Here is a 23,740-nt window from a genome sequence, read left to right on the forward strand (position 1 = left end):
TGTCAATGATCATTTGTATGCTTAGATTTACTGCTGGGTAAAGTTTATTGGAACCAGAGATGCCATAAGTATCTATGTAGTCTGTCCTTAAGCCCAAAACCACCCACTCAGATCAGCTGTGTGCAACTGGCCTTCACATCAAAGGCTTGTCTTCTTGCTGTCACAGCAAAAGGTTTGAAGTTCTTGGAAGCTGACACCACTGAGAAGCTGCCCTTCCAGTCTCAGAAACAACACACAGGAAACAACCTTAAAAATGGTGCTTGGTTTCCAAAGCTATTCTGTAGAAGACAGAATATACTGACATGCATCTGCAGTGTTTTCTCTAATATATAAGGAATTATAGATCTAGATTTTTAGTCATCCTGTGGATTATTAGGCCCTTGGGAGCCAAACCTAGGACCAGAGCCATCATTTAATAAAAAAAATATTTATTATTTTGGCTGGGAAAATATATTGTATATTTTACACAACCAATTTACAAAAACACTTCTAGGATATAACCTGTTCATAAGTTCGTGGTCTCCAAATGTGTTTTGAGCATGTGTCACATATATTTCTAGATGTGAGATTATGTAGGAGCCCTTACTGTACATTGTCTAAAGGTTGCTGGATGATTTCTTATGTCCTCCCCCTCTATAAAATTAATAATTATATTCTACTGAATAAAAAGTGATATTTATAGTAGATCCTGGTAGTGGCGTTATATTGCTACCCTGAGTATGATATTCAGTAACAGAGCAATTACTGTCTCATAGTTCATCTAGCTTTTCTCCCCCTTTCTCCTATTGAGGTTATGACAAAAGCCGAACCCATTATTTTTCTTGTTCCCCATCCATAAAGATATGGTTAATTCTAATAACCAAACTCTCAGACTAGTAATTCCATTTTGACTGTTTAGATCATTACCCAGAGCTGTTAAGATCAGAAATATTTTATCAACTATTTCTTCTCACCGTCCGCATGCAGGTCCAAGACAATGACCCAAATGGGATTAACTTCTGTTTTTTGGTCATTAAAAATTTCTGTTGCTCTTGGGAATAAAAGCATGATCAGAGAAAGAAAACTGAAATTAAAGTAACTGAGCGTTCCAATGAGATTTTTCTTTCTTTCTTCCTTTTTTTTTTTAAAGCTGGCCACTTGCTGAAAGCCCAATGTAGATTCCAAGGACATTAGCTTAGTCATTAAAATATTTAGAGAACCATAAACATATTTCAGTAGAAATTTTAAAAATCTATAAAACCTAAAATCTTTATAAACTTTTCTAGAGAAAGAACATCAGGCTAAACATCTGGGAAGTGGGCATTTTAAGACTTTTTGCTGGCACGTGGAAAGGATTATTTGATATGAACAGCGCTAGGTATTTATCTGGGTACTTACTGTATATGTTTGTATAGTGCTGTAAAATATTCTTCACTAAGTTACAAAGTCAGGAAGGAGTGAAAACCCCTACATCACTCTTTTCTTGTTAAGCTAATACTTTCTGTTTACCCTTTTTCTGTGGTGTGACAGAAACTCAGTGTTGACCTTATGTTTTATAAAGCCAAAAAGTAGAAATATATTAAGGGCAAAGGAGTGAGAAAGATTGTTCACTTTTGAGAGAGTTATAATGTTAGCTGTTTTCCATAATCACATTTTAAGCAAACGTGTTCTTAGCTCTGCTTTGGAGTTTAATAATAAGTCCACCCTGAATTTGTACATTGTAGAAAGAATGAAGGGTGTTAAAAGTGCCCGGTTGCTGCCAGGTCTGAGAAGGGGAATGGTTTTCTCAGGGAACCCTTATTCAATCAAGCGTATGAAGTTAAGTCACATCGTGCAGCAAATTGGTGACTCCCCCAGTGACAGTTTCCACTATTTTCCAGCTCCTTAGTGTATCTGTACCTAATAGTTTTGCTTCTTATTAAACCATGGGACTTACATATTATGTTCTCTTCCACAAAGAAGCTCACATGTACATTTTAGGTAAAATCTCAGCACAATAAATACATCACCACCAAACAACATAGAATAGATTTTCTAAGCCGTTTATTTAAATGAATATTCAGTGCAGAGAAATTTCAGTGAGCAAAAAAAAATGCTTTTCAAAATTTATTGTAATGGGATTTAAATTGTCCTTAGCAATGGCTTTGGGGATTGTTTCAGTGTTAAAGGATAACTTTAGGAAAAAAATGGAAAATTATGACTCTCATACAGATATAAGAACACAGATTAAAGATTTTATGTCATTTCTAATGAGAGAATCAGGCAGATGTTATAATTATTCAAAGGAGAAGCACAGATTTCTGTGGAATGAAGAAATGTCAAATGAATTTACGAATGGACGCAAAGTTGGCTTTCTGTGATGGGCGGGGGAAGGGCAGTCATTTGAAGCACCAGAGGACAGAATTTGTCCATGTATCTATGGATGACACTTGTTTTGGCCAGTGTCTTTGTAAGGCTAGAATCAGAGAACCTGGAAGGATATGGTCTAAATTATGTATAGTTTTCTGTTAGAGACATTCTGTAATTTTTTTTGCTTATCGTTTCCTTACATTGTTTATGAGTGATATAAATGAATATTTAATGGTACCAGAGGAACTAGTTGAGAAGTAACATAGTGTGTTTCTTTGGTTATTTTATGAAAGGTCAAAGGTTATTTTAATTCCTTCATTCACTGTTATAAAAGGTATAAAGTTCATTTTTAAGGGTACGATTTAAGATTTTGTAAGGCAAGAGACTAAGAATTTGTGAACAGAACGATACGTTTGTGAAACTAGATGATGCTGAGATACAGATGGAGATCAATAACTTTGTACTCTGCTGCCTGTAGGAGAAGAAAGGGGCTGAAGAAAGTTGATTTTTTTTCTATTTGAATGAGGAGGTGAACAAACCTTAAGGGAGGGATTAGTGACAAGGTTGAAAATGTAAATGAGAGAAACACTAAGAAATGAGTCAATGAAAGACTTTAAGCCCCATGGGGCCTAAATCAATCTTTATTTAAAGGAACTGGCAGAGATGCCCATCAATTCAGAGTTTGAGAGAGTTTTTATTGTGATTTCCTTTATGTATTAATTCCATCTGACTCCCTTTATTTATATTCATAAAATGACTTAGAAAAATGCGGAGGTGTTTGTGTGCTTAAATATTATAATATAGCGGGAAGATTTGTGCTTCTGTAGGTGACTGTTGCTGAGAATGGATGACTAACAGTTCAGGCTGCTAATTCCTTAAGTCTGTGTAAGAAAAAAAAAAAAAACAACAAGGAGGTGATTTGGGCTACTCTTCTGGAGAGAGACTGCAAAGCCAGCATTGGTGCGGGAATCCTTGGTTCTTGAGAGTATGTCATCTTCCAGGAGTCTAGAGTAAGCACCTATGTAATCCTTTTCATTTGTGATAGGTTTGAAGTTGCTGCCAGTCACAAATAAAAGTGACCACTTCCTTAATGATTTTTGTAGGAAAAAAAAAAATTCTTATGAAACATTTCTATCAGGAAAGAACTGGGAGCCTAAAGTCAAATTGTAGAGGTTAACTTTGCTTAGAGATGTGAGTCGATTTGAAAGCAAACACCTTTTCAAGTGTTCATTTGAACTTGGCACTGCTTTCCCTCATGCACTGGTTTCTCCACATGTCTTTGTTGTTGATTTATGTTGAAAAGAGCCTGCGCATGCTGCACGCCCAACCTGGTATGGGCCAGTTCCTTCTCTAATCAAAATTTGTGGCAAGGAGACTCCTAGAGCTGATCAAATGGAAGGCCAAGTAAGTGAAAGCTGAATAATAGACAAAAATAGAAAAACAGAAATCATGGAAACTTGCAGAGAAGAAAGCAAGAAGATGTAAGAAGTGCCACCAGCATGAGAAAATATGGTCAGACATTGAGATCTGATTTGCAGCCAAGCTTGATGGGAATGTCTATGAAATATTGGAGATTGTATTTGCCAGGTTCGCTGAATATAGCAAAAAATGTCTAAGCATACAGTGGACTTGCCAAAATCAAGATCCATAAGGTTTTACATGATATATTATATAGTAGTATCTGGCCAAAAATGCGACCAACTTCATGTTTTCTTTTGTTTCTATACTGTATGGTAAAAGGAAGGGGACTAGGTTATAAAGTGGCCGCATTGCTCTTTACAGACTCTGGGGTCTTAAGTCAGCTTTGCTGCAGGTAAGGTCCAGCCTATCTAGGTAAGTGAGTGTGTTGGTGGTTGTGATGGGCCATTTCAATGCCAGGTGATATACATGACATTAAGCTTCTGTACGTTCACTTTTCAGATTTTTCTTTACATGGCAGTCGACATGAGTTTTTATTGTGAGATGGAAGTTGATAGGCGTTGGCCGAACTTGCACATGTACCTTGGAAGCCTTAAGAAACAAAGTATTAATCTCGTTTCAGATTAGTTCTACACAAATACATCATAATACTCGAGTGATTTATTCTTTAAACAAAGGACACTCAGCATGTTTTTCATTGCTACAGCAGATTCCCATAGAGGGATAGAAAGTCTATGAGGATTTCATAGATTCCAAATGTAAAGTGGAGTCTGCTTGTTTCAAGGCCCCGTGATCTTTTACCTTTGTGAATAAGGGAAAGCTGGGGAAGCCATTCTGTGAGGAATTGTTCACATGACATGATTTTGCTCTTAATACCCAGATGTAGTTCTGTAAATCCTCAAACTTAGACAATCTTGACCATCTCTACCAGGAACAAAAATAACAGGGTGTTCCAATAGTGCATCAGCGCTGAAAAGATATGGTAGTTGCTTTAAATATATTGCAGACTTTGGGAAAAATTATTGCCTAAAATATGTTGTTATTATTTTTTTAATTTTTAGGCAGCAGCCACTGCAACTGATAGCATAGGTTGGTCAACCTTCAAAGGTGATTTTAAAACTATAGGAGTACAGCCCTGAGCTTTTCCTAAGACAGCATCCCAAATGGCAAGTTAAATCTGGTTTACATGGAGGAAGAAAATTTTCAAATTTAAGTAAACTCAATAAAATTTGGAATCATTCAAAGAAAAAAATAAGCACAGTGATTCCTCATAATGGACAACACGTGGCAGATAACTACTTAAGTTGAATTACTCATATTGGGTAAGTCCGGGGTGGGGGCCTGGGGTAGTTCTGAGCCAGATCAGTGTTTCTGTTAAAGCCAGACAAGATCACACACTGATCTTTGAATTGCTTTTTTGCACAAGCATTTCCCTTCCTGACATGGGGAGATCCTGATTTTTCCCAAAAGCATGGAAGAGAGTAATGCATTTTGGATCTGCCACGTTGAAATTAATGAGTGTAAAGACAAATGTTTTTTACTAGGTGGCTGGAACTATTGAGAGGCCAAAGCTGGGAAACTAGAATTGGAAAGCGTCAGAGCAGTTGGTAGGAGTTAAAGCTGTATGAGTAGGTGGATTATCCTGGTAAATGACAGAGAAGAATGCCAAAGGGGGTGGTTTGGGAGCAGGGGCAGAGAAGGCAGGAAATGAGGCTGAGAAGGATACCAAGTGAAGACTCAAGTCATGAGATTGCTGTTCGGTGCTGTTTTGGGGTCCTCAAAAGGTGTAGGTACAGTGACATGCTATTGTTTGCTAAGCACTTACTGTGGAGTGGACAACACTATAAAAACCATTTTATGAGGGAGGAGCCGAGTTCACGGCATCAGAACCAGGACTCCTCTGTTCTGCTTTGATGACACCCCGATGCCTACATTAGGCTTTTGAATGTTTAATGAGACAAACGATCAAAACAAAGAGAGTTAGAAATGACTGCAAATTGCCAGAAACACGGTTTCATCAAGGATCTATAATAATTCAGCTTACACACCCAGAGACTGTAGACTGAGCAGCAGAAGTGGAAAAAAATCTGGTTTATATGACCATGGAGAAAATTCTGCAGTCCTTGGAATGCTGTATCCTGTTCCGGACACCTTATTGGCAGAGCAATCTGTTAAATTGGAAGGGACCTGAAATTCAATTGTGGATGAAAAAGCGAAAGAAATAAATGCTTACGGCAGTAAAAGCATATAGAAAGTGAAGAAGGTGACACGTGTGTATGTGATGATATTGCCAAAGGGCAAAAAGGTCTGAGTGAGCATAAAAACCTGCTCCAGACTCAGGGAAGAGAAACACAGAGCCTTGAGATTGATCAGTAATTTTCATTTTTTTTTTGTTTCAGGTCAGGAGTTTCCCACTTTCTTCCTCCTAAAACAGGAAAAGTGGTTGGTTTTAAATTTTATGCTTTTAATTTTCTTTAATCCCTGCCTGATGGAGATACAAATATAAAATCAGTGGGCTGAAATTCAGGGACATGGAGTTGATGAAAATGGAATAAACCTGGGCAAGTTCATCAGGCTGCCTGGGAATAATCAATAGGTAATGTGAGAACAAACATTTCAGTACATCATTATCACCTTGTACTAATCACGGTGATATCTGTGTCAGGGGAAATTTTGAATCCAAAAGCTGTTATTAGAAGAAAATTTTTTTTCCTCCTTTGGATTACATACCCAAATTATGGCCTGTTGTTCCTGGGGAGACCAGTATAATGATTAGTTATGATTTTATAGGTAGTTTGTGATTTAAAATTTGTAAATTTGGCTTCTAAAGGACCTGGTGGCATTTGAATAGCATTTTTCTTGCTCGAACATTTTTACTTACATGTATTTACTTATCAAGCACTTTCTTCATGTCAAAAGTAAAGGTAAGTTCTAGCCTTGCTCAAAACATTCATGTTGTGAATTAGTGACATTTGTATCCATGAGATTATAATAAACTCCCGATGTGAACCCTGAAACATGTTTTCTATCAAGGACGGGAGAATCACATTAATATCTAAGATATGAAAACTTACCGAAGTGACAGTTCTGGATAGGCCACAGCACAAATGAAGTAGTCTAACTCTAACTTTTTTCCAACTAAAATTTCAGATTCTAAGGTAAGAACCCAGAAGGGGAAGACTTTCTCTCCTGCTCTAAAAGGATACTTCCGATGCTTCTGAATTTATTAATAATCATGTCAGAAAAGCCGATGCCAATTCCATTTCTCCTCCTGAACTTTATTAAGAGAGAGACGACCTGTTAAGATTTAGTCAACAAATCCTACAGGTGTTACAGAGAAGGGTAGGCCCACTGAGAGCCGCAGTGACTCCAGCGATCCTCTCTTTTCCAGGCGCACAATAAAGTTGGTCCGCAGGGCGTATGAAATCTTTCCAGTCTACCATAACGTTCATGTATGCATCGTGTTATTGGACGCAGCACAGGAATATTCCCTTTTGGTTCAGTCCAGTTCCTGGTCGCCCCTGCCCCATACACACACTGCCATCCCCGCCTCCCCCGCCTCCCCCCAAAAGCTGCTTCCCGCTGGTTTGAAAATCTTGGCAGCTTCCGGCAGGACAGTGGTACTGCTCTCTAATTATGTTACTGCTTAGTGTCTGGTAGTTGCAGAGGTGTTTCATGCATTATGTTCCCAGAGGAAACAATCTGTGAACCAGATTAAGGCCAGATCTAGTCTTGGGTATAGTAGGGGCACTGGCTGGCAGGAAAGCTGGAACTTGACGGAGTAATATAGTAGAAGAATGACCCCATGTGTATATATTTTTTTGTTTTATTGTCTTCCTTGAAGTGGAGTAGGGAAAGTAATTGGGTGTGGGTGCAGGAAAATGCTTTATTTCTTTAGCATATACATTTTTATTTATTTAGTGACCTAGGTCATAATAAAATTTGGATTATCTCAGATATTAACTGAAGGAGTGAGTAAAATGCCTTTTCAGCAAAAAAAAAAAAAAAAGCTCATAATTTTCAAACTATACCCCTCTTTTGTGCCCACATTTCATTAGTGAAGGATTTTATACCATTACAAATGTAAGTACTATATCTCTTAAACTAGTGTTCTCTGAACTGCTGTTGGCACAACTATGTATAATAAATAGTTCCGAAGTGAAGGATTTAATAATTATTTTTCTGTGGAAAGTATTTTTGTGAATTTTTTCTAATTTTTGTGAATATTGATAGCATTTCATTGTGAGGTTTCACCTTCATCATACAATGTACTATACCATGTTTATATTTATCATTTATGAACTGAGAGGATCCCAAAATATTTAAGATTTGGGACCCAAATTCCTAGAAGAGGGCAGTAAAGTAGGAAGTCTCAAAGTGGTGTGAGTTCAGGACTGTTGTACTGGTTAGTATCCACAGATGAAAAGTTGAAAAGCAAAACTGTAAAGTGTTTCAAGTTTACCTGTTTTTATTATATGTCTATTCAAAGCTTTCTAAATCTATTCTTATGTTTTTAACTGTTAACTGCAAAATGAAAATTCCACAAATTCTTGAGTAATCTTTTATAATATTTAGCAGCTATGACCTAGTTTAATTTTTTGTTTTGGAAGTCTTAGACTTTTTCCTATATTTCCTAGTAGGTAAGTATCATACAGGCTCTGCTGTGGAAAATAAGGATTGTAGAGATGTTACAGATTTATGCTAAATTAGTCTTTAGTGATTTTCAGGTTTTCGAATTCCTGTTTTGGTCAGAATGAGCTAATCTGCTAGTTTGCTTTTTTTTTTTTTTTTCTTCTTGAGAAGAAGAATAATGAGATGACAAAAAAAAAAAAACACACCATTATTATTCCTGCTCTCCCCCAAAAAAACGTCCTCCAACAACAAGCAGCAGAACAACCCGTCACCAAGAAGGAACTACGCTGATAAGATGTGCAGCACTAATAATACTCAAAAAAAAGGAAAAAAAAAAAAAACAAAAAACAAAAAAAAAAAAAAAATTTTCTAAGAAGCTGGGAGTAAGTTTATTCTTGTTTATCCTATCTCTCTGTGAGGCTGATACTAACAGTCCAATAAGAGTTTCCCATTAAAAAAATAAAATAAAATAAAAATAAAAGCACAAGCGCTAACATAATAAAGCTAACTTGAAACATTTTAATGTAATTTACACTAAAACAATTGTGGAAAAAAAAGAAGAGACATTGTTTTCATTTGGCGGAACAGGACAGTCCAGGGAGGGGAAATGCAGGGCTTTCCACGATTGATGAGAGAAAGCTCTAGGGTTCTGGTTGTTCACAGTCACTGCACCAGCCGCGACGTGTCTGCAGCGCTGTTCGTTATAAACGCCATCACAGGCAGCTTTCGCAGAGGGTCAGGAGGTTACAAAGACCTGTTGGACTCTGCTAATCGGAGCACATCTCTACCAGAAATTAGAACAAATAAGAATATGTCTAAAAAGGAGCTAGAAGGGTGACTTGTGGCAATCCTCCATTCAGCAGTAATAATTCACACTTATGGAGTATTTACTATGTCATAGACACTGTGCTAAGCCCATTATGTTATCCTGCTTACTATTTAATCCTCACAGTTATCCTTGTATATGGGACACTGACTTTATAACCTGTGCCATAGACTGAGGATGCAGAAAATTAAAGTGGCTTCACTTAAAGTCACTTCATAGAAGGAACAACCGAGGGAAGCAGGATTGATTGTCCAAGGACAAAATGATTAAGAGCATAGCTGGTGGCTGTGCCAAAGTCTGAAGGGCTGTCGTGAGTGTGCCAGGAGGAGCAGGCTTTTTAGTGTGGAGGAACGGGGGAATAAATGCATCAAAAATGTCAAGAAGCAGATATTGGTCACTCGTGAAATCTAGATAGTTTTCCAATGCCTGTATTCTAAGAGTCCATTAACAGTATATTCGGTGGAGGATACAGAAACTGGACACAGTGTCTCCCATCAGGTCACGGAGCCTACAGACTTCAGGAGAGTGGTGTGTATGTGGATAATAGGGTAGCACGTGGTAGGTCTATTAGAGGACTGCACAGTGAAGGGAGAAGCCAGTGGAGATTTACTTTGTGCTGGATGGACCTGATGAAACGTGATATTTGCTTTGACCTTAAGGTGGTGAAGATTGGGCAGATGGAGCTGAAATTAGGATCAGTGCAGTGTTGTGTGGCTTTGGGCACAGGTGCATGGAGATAGGAAATCATGGGACATTTTGGTGCAATGGTCAATGTTTAGGTTTGGCTGTAGTGTGGGGTATATAAAAGGAAATAGGCAATAGGACACAGTCCTGATCATGAGGGTTCTGAAAACCACAGCAAACAGTTTGAACTTTTAATTCTATAACGTTGGAGAATCATTGAAGGTTTATATGATCAGAAGGAGAAAGACAGTTTTAAGGAGATAATTTTTAACAGTTAACTTTTGCTTTTTTTTGGTAGAGAGGTACATTTTCTACCACTAAAAATGTGGCAGTCTAAATGACAGTTTAGGAGGAAGGTTCTATAGAAGAAAGCATCCTGAGAGTGGGAATTTTTTTAAATCTGTGGTCACTTACACAGCTTAGATTATGCTGTTATTTTCTCTGTGACTGACCTTTGTAGGATGTACCTGGCTCAATGGGACACTTGGTGAACCTTGGTGAAAGGGGCAGGAAGACTGGAACCCTGTTTCATTCCAGGTCCGAAGTTCTTTGATATAATTCTAGGAGTTATTCTGAAGCAAGATTTCATAGATGTTGAATAAAGATCTATTTCTGTAGCAGAATGATACAAGTTCTAGGATGTATAGGATTATAGAATATATAGAATTTTTTTTTAATAAAAGAAAGTTAAACAACTGGATTCAGTTGTGACTTCTCTCACAGACCTTCCATTCTTTCTGTTACTATTTTCTTCCATGTCTCGTAATAACTGAAAGTAATGATGCACAGAAATTTGGCATCATCTTATATGTTAGCATTCATGTTTAAATATAATTGCTAAAGTCATGTTCAAAAAATAATGGTTGAAAATTTCTGAATAGAAGATAAGTATCAGCCTGAGGTAATGCCAAACAACATTGAATCCTTGGAGTATTTTAAAATATGCTCTCAATATCTTTAGAGAATTCCATACTGCTTAGATGAAGACTTCTTAACCTTTTCAGCCTTTTTGAGAATCTGTAGATCCATTCAGAAAATTGTACCAGCGTATATGTACACAGTCTTTGAATGCAATCATGGGTAGGTTCACAGGTTCCACAAAGATAATCCATAGACCTCCCTCCACCCCAGTAAGAAACTGACTTTAGAATGATGCAGTGGTTTACAGAAATCCCACCTTTGTAGATTTGAAGTTGGCACTAAACAGATGCATGGTGGGGAGTGGAATATACAAACAAATGCTGGTAGAGGTAAAATTTGTGTGCAAGCCAAGAAAATATTGAAGAGATTTAAAAATTCTGCTGAATCCACACATATTTCTCAAAGGTCCTATAAACATTACAACATATTTATCAGGGAACATCTGAAGGTGCCAAGATACTTCCAGTAATGTACCAGAATAAACATGACCATATGATAAAAGTGCATCTGCATAGCGTGCGTGCGTGCGTGCGTGCGTGTGTGTGTGTGTGTGTGTGAGAGAGAGAGAGAGAGAGAGAGAGAGAGAGAGAGAGAGAGAGGAGGGAGGGCGGGAGAATGAGGGGGGAGGGGAAAGAGAAGAAAGGAAAGAGAAAATTGCATTACCATTCTCTACTGTAGTTGTGAAAATGATTTGTGTTGAAGAAGAAGAAATCAATCTTTTCAAAAAAGTGTCTCTGAAGACCTAAGGAATATTATTCTTAATCTATATAAGGCATGGAGCTCACTCCCTAGAAGGTGGTTGTTTTGTGGAGAAAAGAGACAGCACAGATGTTGATGGGACTCTCCACTTCACCACCTCCATGGTTGGGCATGCACACTTTTTCATCAAGGTAGGAAAAGGAATCGGTGGAAAAGGTATTACACCAGTCTTAGTCTGATAGGAAACACAACTCCAAAATATTTAAGAAACTCTAACGAAGCAGCTACTTACAGTGGACATGGTAAAGGGACGAACAAATAGTTATTATCAGATGATGAGGCATAAAACTGGCAATAGCTGGAAACCATTATGACCCAGAGGCTGAAGGAGCGAGGGGATCCCCGTGAAAGGGGGGCTGTGGCAAGAAGGTGCTCAGTGGAGTTGGCAGTCATGGAGCCGCCGCCAGAGATGCTGGTTCAGCTCCCTGGGCACCGAGCAGAGCAGAGCGAAACACAGAGACCGTCCCTAGGGCTGGAGCCAGTAGAAGATATCCACCATTTTCAGCTCAGACTTCTCTGCTGAGGAGGTAAATAAGGAAATAGTTACTGCCATCCTGGCAAAACTATTTGTTATGAACTCACTGGCATTTGAGGTTATTATTTACTTACATTAATAGGTGGTTTACTCACACTGAGAATTACACAGAAGTAATGCTTATGTATAAGCATTATAGAGGATCAACTTCCTTGCTTGGTGGGGGGCACTGGAGAATTCTTTCAAGAAACAGCACCGTACCCCCACTACCAGACTCGCCCTTGTTTCCATTTATTTTGGAAACAGCTGCTGAAGAAAAAGAGAGATGTGGCCATAAATGTTTGAAAGAATTTCGTGAGAGGTTAGTGGTGGCCGTAAACATATGGCCCTCACCAGCTATTTGGACTCTGTTCCAACCGTGTCGTTCAGCCGCAGCTAACCCCCATCATTATGTATGTTTGCTCCAGTTTCACTGGGAAGTCTGTGTTCAGAGCCAGAGTACGTTGATAAAATATTAAAAGTGATGGCACAACAAATAGAGCTAAAGTTCAGAAATTGCATGGCAAAAAGCCTGTCACAGAATTGTAAATGAGAAAGAAGGAGCTTTTCTAGTCGAGAAAGCATTATCGTTAACATTTTTAAAGGTCTCAGTTTTTAAGGGGATTCTTGAAACATTGTGCTTGGAAAACAAGGCATTCTGACTTAAATGCATATTGTTTTAAAGTACAAGGATGTGATTTGTGCAAATTGATCTCAGATTTGACTTACAGATAATCTTTTAAGGGATGAGTATTTTATTCATTATAAATGCATACTTTTCATGGTAGAAAATACAAAAGAGCTCGAAGCATAAAACAGAAATTATCTGTGACCCCGTTACTTAGAAGTGATCACTATGAATTTGATTTTCCTTTTTATTTGACTGATCATATGTTATCCTTAAAATGAAATTATGATATTGTGTCTCAGTATTTCCAAATTGCTCTTCAGACATTTTGCAGCATTTTTTATTTCCATCAAGAGTACGTTTGTCTGATTAATCCTTGTTAGCCTTATATGTAATTTAAAAACGTCTTTCCCAATTTTATAAATTATGATCAGTAAGGTTGAACTTTATTCATCTTTATATATTTATTGACCATTTCTCTATTGAATTATTTATCAACGTCTTTTTCCCATTTACTTATGGGACAATTACTTTTTTTTCTTGATTTATAGGAGCTCTTTGTATTGAAACAACTTTTAGAGGATCAATTTTCTTATTAGAAAGGTTAGGACTAATTGGTCACATAGATAATGTTTATTTTCTGTGTTATTATTATTTTTTTTGTGTGATAATCCCCTGCCTCCTTGCTCTCAGAAGAAAAGCCAGTTTTAAATACTGAACTCTCAATTTTTGTATTTAAGATATTTAAGTAGGACTGTTAACCTCTGGATAAATATTTGCTGAATCCTAATTTAGAAATTTTTAGGCTTTATGGTAACTTTAGATATTTTTGTTGAGAAAAATAAAAGACATTTTCAAGTTATTTGATAATTTAAATTACATTTTTCTTCCAAAAGATATAAAACACTTAAGGGTAAGAGATTAAGACCTTTGGTTCCTACTTAAAACAGTTACTAAAAAAAAAGTATGAATGAAACAAATAATATACAGTTGGAGACAGGGATATGACTGTTATTTCCAGTATGTGTAGTTCCATTAAAAAAAAAAAAGAAAACTATTAACTTTTCAGATACCCTGTAGAAATTGGGAGTAAGAAGAAATAATTGGCAGGCATTTTCCAAATAATTTTCTTTAAGGCTCATTTACCTAATATTAGGTACTTAATTTTTTTGTGTGAAAATTAGCTTTCTTGAGATCACGAACAAGCTTGAAACAATTTTTAACACCCAGAGTTACATGAACCCTTAATTAACTGCTTTTCAGTGCAGTCTTTAAAACTTTCTCACTAGATCTTACAACAAAGGTGGAGGAGAACTTTAATGCCAGTCTCAAGCTGCTGTTATTTTTAGAACTGATTTCCTAAGAGATTTGCTGTTTCTTATGTACACCCTTAATTGTGCCTCAAATATTGTCACAAGACAGAATTTTTGGTCTTTTAAATTTCTTCTCTTCGTAGGCTGGAAATAAAACAAATCATGTATGTGGTATGATGTGGTCAGGTCTTCATTTACAGGACTTTCCTCATCTGTGAGCGAACTCTTAAACGCATGCTTTTCTGTTACGGCAACCAACACTGGTGTGTTCTGATGTTTCACAAATAGTCCCAGCTGTTGTAAAAAGGAACAGTCTGCCCTGGCCACAGATGACAGTGCTCTGGGTTTAGACTGCAGGCAATACCACTGGGAGCTGCCATGTACACTGTGAACATCAGTATTCCTTTGAGAGAAGGGAGATTAGTCATTTCTGGCTCCTAGAAATTCTTGCATAACTTGCTGCTATCTCAGTATAGTTTCCTGGAGATGTTTTATCCTGGCACATGTCTTCACCCCCACTTCAATGCTCCCTTCTTTGTCAAACGGACCATTGTGTATAGGTTTGGGACTCCAGTTCCATCCAGAGGGCTTGTGTTCAGTTCATGCTCTTTCTTCATTCTGGATCCTTGCACTATTGCTTTTGTCATGCCTTGTGGCTTGGGCTTTGTTCTCACTGTCACAAGAGTTGTCTGTCTGTAGCTCATGAGTATGTGAACATTCTCCCTCACAGTAACCCAGTACTGCCCATGCTTTGTGTAGAATTGTTATAAACAAACCATTCAGATGATTCCAGGTTTCCTTCTGGCACTTAGTTTCCTTTCCTCCCCCTTCCCAGAATCTTCTTCCTTATCTCTGGAATATGGAGCTTGGATGCCAAAAGGCTTTAAGAAACTGAGTTAGACTTTGTGTTTTTAACTTTCTTTTCCTACCCTCTGTGTTCCAAAGCTACATTTCTTTTGTGCTATGGATTTTTTCTGCCCTCCTTCTACCTACCTGAACAGCAAACTCTGCAGTTATGCATGAAGTTTAGTTTACACTGCATAAGATAAGGTAGTTTATAAGATAAGGTAGTTTACCCTTTTACAATTCTCACACTCCTTAAATACATCTGTTCTTGATTATTTCATATGTTGTGCCTTGAGTTTGCTTATTACTTTGTTTGCATTTCACTGTTCTTTGAGATTATTTCTAGGTTTTTGCTGAGTCCCTATAACTCTGTTTCTGATTAAATAAACAGCTTCGATAAGGCACATAAGAAATCTGAACAGAGAAGAGGCATGTGTCCAATTTACCTCTGTTCTATCTTAGGCCTCACTTCCTTCAAAAGTTGAAACATCAGTGGAGAACAATTATAAGAGCTTATTATCATTGTATTTTGAACTTTTTCATTGCTGATTATGTTGGAAATGCTGGTATTCCTTCCATCAGCCAAAGCTCTTGTGTATCTTCTAGCGAGCTTTGAATTTTCTCAAGCTTATTGCTCTTTTCTACCTAATTGGTAAAGTGTCCACAGCCTCCATGGTGGTATGTGAATGCATCCTTTCTTTCATTCAGCAAGAACTCGCCTGTGTCTGTTACCATAGTGGTGAGGGCATCTCATCTCCAATCATTGCCAAACAGCTGAACTGAAAAACACCTTGACAAACGTCCCATACTTGCTGTCTTTGATTTGCTTATATCACGCATGCCACTGTCATGTCAAGAATACTGTTGAGTATTAAGTTTCATTCTGCCAAATGGAATTTTGATAGGAACTTATCTGGGGGCATCGTGGTGTGTAAACTGATTGTGGGTACCGATGGAAATATTTTTTTCTTATGAAAACTAGGTTTTTAAATTTAAAATACAGTTGTTTTTGCACTTCTCATTGTCCATTTCCCTTATCTTCTAGTTAACTAGTAAGGAGATTAATATTTCTGTTTTGAAATAAGGTGAATAGGATGATTTTATGCCTTTTCCTAAAGCAACATAGCTTGTTTAGAGAATGCCTACAACAGGCGGTCTTGTTTTTTCTTGGACCCAGTTGCAATATCAGCTGGTCACCAATATGTTGCCTTAAATACTTACAGCCTGGGCTATTCCAATGCCTCTCCAAGTATACTCGTTGCCCTTTTATTCTAACTCGGTTTATTGGAATTCTTGTTGTCAAACAGCATTCCTTGAAAGAATCTGGATTCTATATTACTGGCTATAAAATAAGCTGAAAGTGCATTGATTTCCTGTCATACTGTTTTATTCTTGTAAAATCATTTCCAGTCAGGTTTAATGAGTCAGTTCAGGTTTTCTGTCTCTTGATAAAGTATATATCTTCACTTAAAAATGGTATGTTATTTGACCCGTGTAATGTTTTTGTTTATAAACGACAGCCTATTTCTCAAGAGGTCAGAGGGGAATGCTTTTGTTTCACAGGAGAATACGGGTTGTGGCCAGTGGACTGTGAATGGAATTCACTTTTGCTGATCAGCAAAGTGACTTGCCAACCTAAAGGAAAAGCGATCAGAAAAGCAGATGGGATCACTTTTGAACTGTGACACGGCTCAAATAGAGTTTGAAGTAAAATCCCATCTCCATCTGGGGTTGTCACTGCATTTGTTTTGGTCTTGGAAGCACATTATTCAGGAAATGCCAGGGAGGCGAACGCTGGATTTCATCTACTTTGATCCAAAGTTGCACATTCCTAGAGTGTGTAGAACGAAGGGAAAGCCGAAGCTGCCGTCTCCAAAGTCAGCTGTGGGTCTATTGCCAAGGTCCAGAGGCTCACTTTCCTCGGCTTAAAAGCTGTTCAGACACGTTTGTGTTTACTGCCTGCAGCTTGGACACATTTTAGATTGTGATATACTTGAGCTACTTATCATTGAGACACCAAAAAATTAGAAAATAGTGTTTATGATGTTAGTGTTACTTAAGAGTCTTAGTGCTGCTAATAGTACTGCTGTACATTAAAGAAATTTAGATTTATAAGAAAGTAAAACAATGATAAACCAAACACAGTCATTTTTTTTTTTTGAAGAAACTGTAGTCCAGAGATACAGTGACTTTTCCACAGTAATGGCTTCTTTATGTCTTAATTGGGATTCAGAACTTATTATCATGACTGTGGAAGCTACATATTTTCCTTACAACACGAAGGGAATCTATAGCCTATTGCAGAATGAAAGTCATAAAAACTTAATGCAGTCTGCAGCAGGCTTTTCCTAGCATATCTGTGTGATCCAAGTCAACCAGTGCCCTTGAGATGTCTGGGCCTTTTTCTGAGACTTGATGTATATTGGCTGTTTGACAGAATCCTTACCCTAGAGCCACAGTTTTCCTTATATAAAAAATATGTTCATTTCTGCTTTGGAACTACTAGCCAACTGTGGGTATATTCTCAATGGTCACAGGAAATTTCAGACAAGGTCGGAGATGCCTCTCGGCCTGTAACACTGACCACTCCCAACAGTGTTGATGGACCTGGCCTTGGCCCCAGCCCCAGCTGTGTCCTTCTTGGTTAGACAGTTTTAAAGTCTAAGACTCATTAGGAAGAATTTGAAATAAAAGTGGAAAGAGCTCTAAGCCAGGAGAAAGTAAATTCTGCCTGCTGGTCTCTTCTTATGGATTTAAAGCCAGTTTGACATTTTGTTTATATCCATAAAATGTGCCAAAGCCTTCCTGACTTCGGGTCATGATACGGAGCTTTTCCCCATAGACAAAAGTGCAACTCTAATATGATGTCTTTTATTTGAGGGGGTATTGTGGATTGGAGGAGTGGGGTTAGTCAAACAAGGAATTTTCTGTTGTTTTCTCTCTCCAAGAGAACATACTGAGATTGAAAGCATTACTTTGAATTTTGGGGGGTTGAATGTTTCATTCAACAGCACTCTATCAGGGAGACAAGAAAGTAGCTATAAATAGATCGCTGGTGAAACACTGGTGGCTTGTTTCATCATGTGTCATAGCACATACTTTCTGTAGCTTAACTACAGTGAAATGGCTGACATTAATATTTTCTATAGATTTTGCTATGGGCTAGGAATGAAATGGGAAGGAGGTTTAAGCTTGAGGAGAGAAGGAAAAGGCAATAAAATATTCACTACTATCTCCAGGAATGGGGATGTTTTCAAGGATGGAAAACTAGAGAGTAGAAACCAGGGTACCAAGAGATAACCTTTTAAAACTATAAATTTCATTTAAGTTTATGTAAACATCCCAACTCTTTTATGTATTTATTTTTACTGTAAATATGGTTTTAAACATGTGTTCTTACAAAAACAACTGTTGCCTTATCAAGTGCTTATGAATATATGGATGTCACAAAGACCTTTTTGCTCAAAGATTTAGCTCTTATGCAGTATACACATATAAATTCCCATTTCATACCCATGTTCATACAGCTTCTTAAGACTTTTGAAGGTTAGATGACCATCTGGCCTCCCTGTCTTCCATAGGATGACACCAGAGAGATGTGAGCAGATCAATGGGGCAGGAATCTGAAAATTTGGATGAATATTTGACAGTTCTCTGTATTTTTATAACAGTAATAAGATCAGAATATTTGAAGTCGAAACTGTTTTAGGAGCTGCAGGACATATGATCACCTGGGAGATGAGGTTTTGACTCTTCTCAGAAATTTCCCCCTCTCCCTCTGTTCTCAGCCCTTTCCCCAGACGGGAGCCGTCGGTCCACTCAATGGCAGTTTACTGAGTATCTATCTGCTGCTCATTTGGCAGTGTGAACATTACAAAACTAATTAAGATAATCCCTGTATTCATGAAGTATAAAGGTTGATTATAAAGCAATGAATATTATTTTTAGAGCAAATGTCTCAAAACTTTCATGCCCAAATTGAGGTCGTCTTTCAAAGCAATTAATTTTGGGGATGCAGAGACTTACACTGATCTTTATTTTTCTATCATCTTTCGACAATCTTCATAGCTGATATTTTCTTTATTTTCACATTTATTCATGTGGTTAATACTTTGACTTTTCTCTATCAAGTATTTCCAGAATGGGTCTGAATGTAACCTTAGTCCCTTGTGATATCATATGGACAAGCTGTAACACTCAGAAAGCAGAGAACAGTATTTCAGGATTTGAAATGAGCACATTAAGTTCAGCCTGGACTAAAAGCTCACGTTCCGTTGATATCTTGTAAGCAAGGGCAAAAGAGGGAATGAAAAATACGATACTTCTAGCCAATTTAGCAATCTAAACCAGAATTTTGTCTTGTTTGTTTTTCTCTGTACTTAGGAGACTTGATTATTTGAAGAAGCATTTTCAAACAAGTGCTGATTTGAGTCCTAGAGACAGTTCGATGTTACATGTTGAAGATTATATGGAGTATGCATGTGTCTATTTGTGTCCATTTATAATTTAAATTTTGGGTCACTAGATGGAGCTCTTTGACTTTGAATTGAAATGTATTTTTCTATTGAGGCTTTTACTTTCTGTTTTCTTTATTGTTCTGTTATTGCAGAGATGGTGGGAAATCAAATTCTTTCTTAAATTGAGGTTTCCTGTCCCTCTACAGATGCCTAGGAATTTTAATGTGATTATCCAACCTGTAATAGGTTTTCAGATTATCATACCACTCAATACTTAATTTATTTTGTGAGAAAATGCACCTTTTTCCTGAAGAAGCATTTATATTATATATACTTGGCCCAGACATAGGAGACCGCAATTACATTTTTAAATGTGGTTTGATCTACTATGCCCCATACTTGATGTAAAAATCACTTGGGAAACCAACAAAATGCTTGTTGCTTTGTCCTGGAGACCCAGGAACCTATATTTAGCAAGTGCTACCAGCCTGATGAGCAGGCACATTTTGAGAAGCACCAGGTTCTAATCCTGCAGTAGTGCATATTTTCAGTAGAGATTAACATCGCAGTCAGCCTGCAGTAACTCAAAACAAAGTTGAAGATAGTTGAGACCAAAATTTGAATGTACGACAGCTCTTTATGTAAGTATTGCCTAGAGGAGTTATATTGGGTTCAGAATTATTGAAGAAAATGCTTTGACACGCAAACATTTTAGAAAATTTCAACTAAGCTTAAGGTCTTTGATCTTTATAATGTCTCATTGACAGAGCAAGTGTCAGAGGAGGGATTATAGAACAGGATAAGGAGAAGTGGCTAAGGCCAAAAGCTGTCACCAGGAGACATAGTCTGGGGTTCGGGTGGTGGCTGGAGGTGATGGCACTGACTCAAATTAAGCACAGCTGCTGGGATGTTTCTCCAGGAAGCCAGATGCACTCCTGAACTCTGAAGCTATTGCTCCATCCTGGTCCTAAGAGCAAGTAGCTTTAGAAAATGGTTTCCTCCTTCCTGTACTTTCCCTCCCCTCTCCCTCCCTCCCTCCCTCCCTCCTCCTTCCCTCCATCCCCTCTTTTGTTCATTTGTAACTTATGAGTGAATATGACATATTCATCATGGCATTGATTTTCATGTAGACTGGGATAAGAATGGGTAAATCTCAATATGAAGGAAATATGTGTAATTTGATAAAAATCCCCACCAGGTGACTCTGATTTCTCCTAGAGAACTGATGGTTTACAAGGACTCAGGCAGAACTGCTTGTTAATAGTGAAAGATGCTCAGCAAACATTTGCTGAGTCTGTCGCCAAGCCAAGGTGAAGTACAGGATATGGAGGACTTAGCAGAGAAGACAATAAGATTGGCATTCTTAATGATTGTGGTGGTAATGATGATGATGATAACTTATCTCTTTGTCATTCAGATGTATCACTAAAGCAAGTGGTATAGAACTTTTGTCTTGCTGTCTGTCAAGCTGACCTGTAAGGTGATAGAACACCTAGGTGGCTGGGGAGACATGAAAACCTGACTAAAGAGAGAGCTGCAGAGGCACCTCCCCACCTCTGCTCCACGGGAAGACTCCAGCCTGGCCAACTGCCTCACCTCCTTTAAGCCTTTCCTCAAATCTCACTTTCTCAACAAGGCCTAATGCCCTGACCCACTTCCCATGGCTGGTTCTCCTGATTCTTTGGTCTTGTTTCCTCTCTCTTTTCTTTCATAGCGGTTATGTTGTAATATACTGGATAATTTATTTATTTGATTTATTGTTTTGTCTCCACACAAGATAGTAAGCCACATGTGGACAGGGGCTTTTTTCTTCGCTGGTAAGTCCCGCAGCCCCTAGAATAGTGTCCTGGTACATAGTAAAGGTCCAGAAAGTATTTGCTGAATGTAGGAATTATTTTCTACATAAAATTCCATGGCAGTAATGAACGATAGACGTAACATGTATTAGTCACTTAATACTAATTCTGAATAGATATGAAATAGTCTTGAATGAAAATTAAGGGTTTTTTTTTTCTATTAAACTTGACCTGTAAGGTTATCTTCTCAATTAAGTTAATCACATAATTTAAAGTGTGGATCCAGAGTTGGAAGATATTGGATTATAATGAACAAGCTTCTGAGTGGTTTTCTGGGGTGAGTTACTGAACTGCTCTGTGCCTTAGTTTCCTCTGTAAAACAGCCTCACAAAGAAAGCTGCATGTAGATGAGTTAATGCACTTAAAGCATTAGAACAGGGCCTGGAAGGTAGCAAGAGATCAGTTAATTGAATTTATAGACTCCTCACTTGTTTTAAAAGTTGTGGGCAAAAAAAATTGTGAGCTATTGGTGCTACACTTATTGGGGTACTAGATTTATTGGGGTACTTATCAGGGTGATCACTCTATGAGGTATATAATGTCTAATTACCATGCTGTACAGCTAAAACTAATATAATACTGTATATCAAGTGTAATTGAAAAATAATTTTTTTAAAAAAGACCATGTTAGCCATAATGTAAAGGTCAGACTGTAGAGGGCCATCCACAGGGAGAAAGACAGGATTTGAATAAGTGATTGCAGTGGTCTGGCTGAGAGCTGATGAAGTCTGAACTGAGGTTTAAAACTAGATCTGGTGGTATAGAGATGTTTTCTTTTTGTAAGCAATTGGGGAAAATAATACAACTATACATTTGTTGGCATTACTTTTTAAAAATTAAAAAGTTTACATATTCAAAAAATAAATAATCATATGATATACTTACATTGCAATTAAATTTAAAGTTAAATGCTTTAAGCAGTTTTCAGAAAGAGAAGTCACAGATAATGCACAATTTGGGTATTTTTCAAAATTCCTGTCTATTACAATGATATCACACTTAGAAGGATTCAAATATTGAATTTATTATGGACTCTCTTATATTTTAAGTTTTAAAACAGAGTTTGAGGGTTTTACATGAGCCTTTGTTTTTGATTTCTTACAGATCCCCACATTAAGGTTTCTGGAAAGAAAGAAGATGTTAAGGAAGCCAAGGAAATGATCATGTCTGTCTTAGACACAAAAGTAAGTGAATGTTAAGGACACTCAGATGTCAGAACCTTGTCTCTGCAAGGGCTACTTCATGCTGTTATGAAAGAACCATTTGGAGAAGAAAAACCAGGAGAAAGTAATGGTGGGTTTTAAAATAAGCACGTGTGATTCTACAATGGATGTAAAGTTCTGTTTAAAATCTGAATAGGTGCTCTCATGTTGGGTAGTTGAGTAACATGTAAATACACACACACACGTGTGTGTGTATGTGTATATATATATGTACATATATATGTATTTATATCCCATCTTTAGAAATAGATATTGACCCTGATAGGTTTAGGGCAAGTAAGCAGTAATAAAGACTATAACAATTAGATATTGGCCTTTATGATGCCAGCAGAGAACCAAAACGATTTTCTTTATAGCTCTGTGTGTGTGTGTGTGTGTGTGTGTGTGTGTGAAGGCATGAAGTTTGACACTTTCACTTGTACATTCTCTCTCTCTCTGTAAGTATATGTATATAGAGATAATAGGGAAATCTAAATATTTAAAAATGTATGCTCCTTTGTGAAAATCTCCTTTAATAAACACTTTAAAATCACTTATGGTATGTCAGGCACTTTGCTAACTAAGCACTTTACAAATATTAATTTGTTTAACCCTCCTCTCTAACTCAGCACAGAGATATTAGGGAATTTGCCCAGAATCTAACAGCTTATCAGTGGGGAGGTGGGATTTAAATCCAGGCTGTATGGTTCTCAGCAACTATTTTGCCACTTGTTATTTTATTGAAATGGTTTCTGCTCTCTTCCTTTTTTCTTTTCTTTTTTTTTTATTTTTAAGAATTATTTACATTTATTAAATATTTTAGAATTTTCTCCAAAAAAGAATACTCTGTTCCTGTATTTCAAATGATAAACTAAAAGAGGAACAAGTTTAAAAATCAAAGTATTTAATGGATATGTTTAAAATAAAAGAATTCAGAAGATGTAAAGCTATTGATATTTTTAACAACTTGTCTTTTTGTCTTTTTAATTTTACTTTCTAAGAATTGAAGAATTTCAGTATCAATCTTGTAAATGAGAAAAGATTTCATGTTAGTCTTTACAATTTTATAACATTAGTTATAAAATAGTATGACCATAATTATCCATTATGTCTTAGAATTTTACATTTTGCTTTACTATAACTAATCTCATACTATGTATTGGTTTACTTAAGCCATCTTACTTTCGGAGATCTATGCTTTGTGATCCCTTTCTCCATCTTCTTCCTGCCAGCAAGAATAATAAATCTACTTTGTAAAGTTTGACATACAATAGTATAGCAGTTGTGCAAATGCTTATAAATACTTCTTTTTCAGTTTTGAGATTTATTTTAATTTCTAGTTTTCTAGCATCTTA

The 23,740-nt window shown here is 37.1% G+C and overlaps 1 protein-coding gene across 7 annotated transcripts in view; it reads left to right on the top strand.

Annotated features, from left to right (window-relative positions):
• The window catches only part of BICC1 (BicC family RNA binding protein 1), a 255,262-nt gene that overhangs the window by 193,145 nt on the left and 38,377 nt on the right, over nucleotides 1–23,740 (top strand). For all 7 annotated transcript variants that reach the window (XM_023531912.1, XM_023531924.1, XM_023531915.1 and 4 more), the window contains one exon: nucleotides 22,288–22,367. In XM_023531912.1, the coding sequence (XP_023387680.1) occupies nucleotides 22,288–22,367 (80 nt within the window). The remainder of the gene's footprint in view (nucleotides 1–22,287; nucleotides 22,368–23,740) is intronic.

The sequence above is a fragment of the Pteropus vampyrus genome, unplaced genomic scaffold, assembly GCF_000151845.1.
Source record: "Pteropus vampyrus isolate Shadow unplaced genomic scaffold, Pvam_2.0 Scaffold3, whole genome shotgun sequence".
In the NCBI taxonomy this organism is placed as follows: domain Eukaryota; kingdom Metazoa; phylum Chordata; class Mammalia; order Chiroptera; family Pteropodidae; genus Pteropus; species Pteropus vampyrus.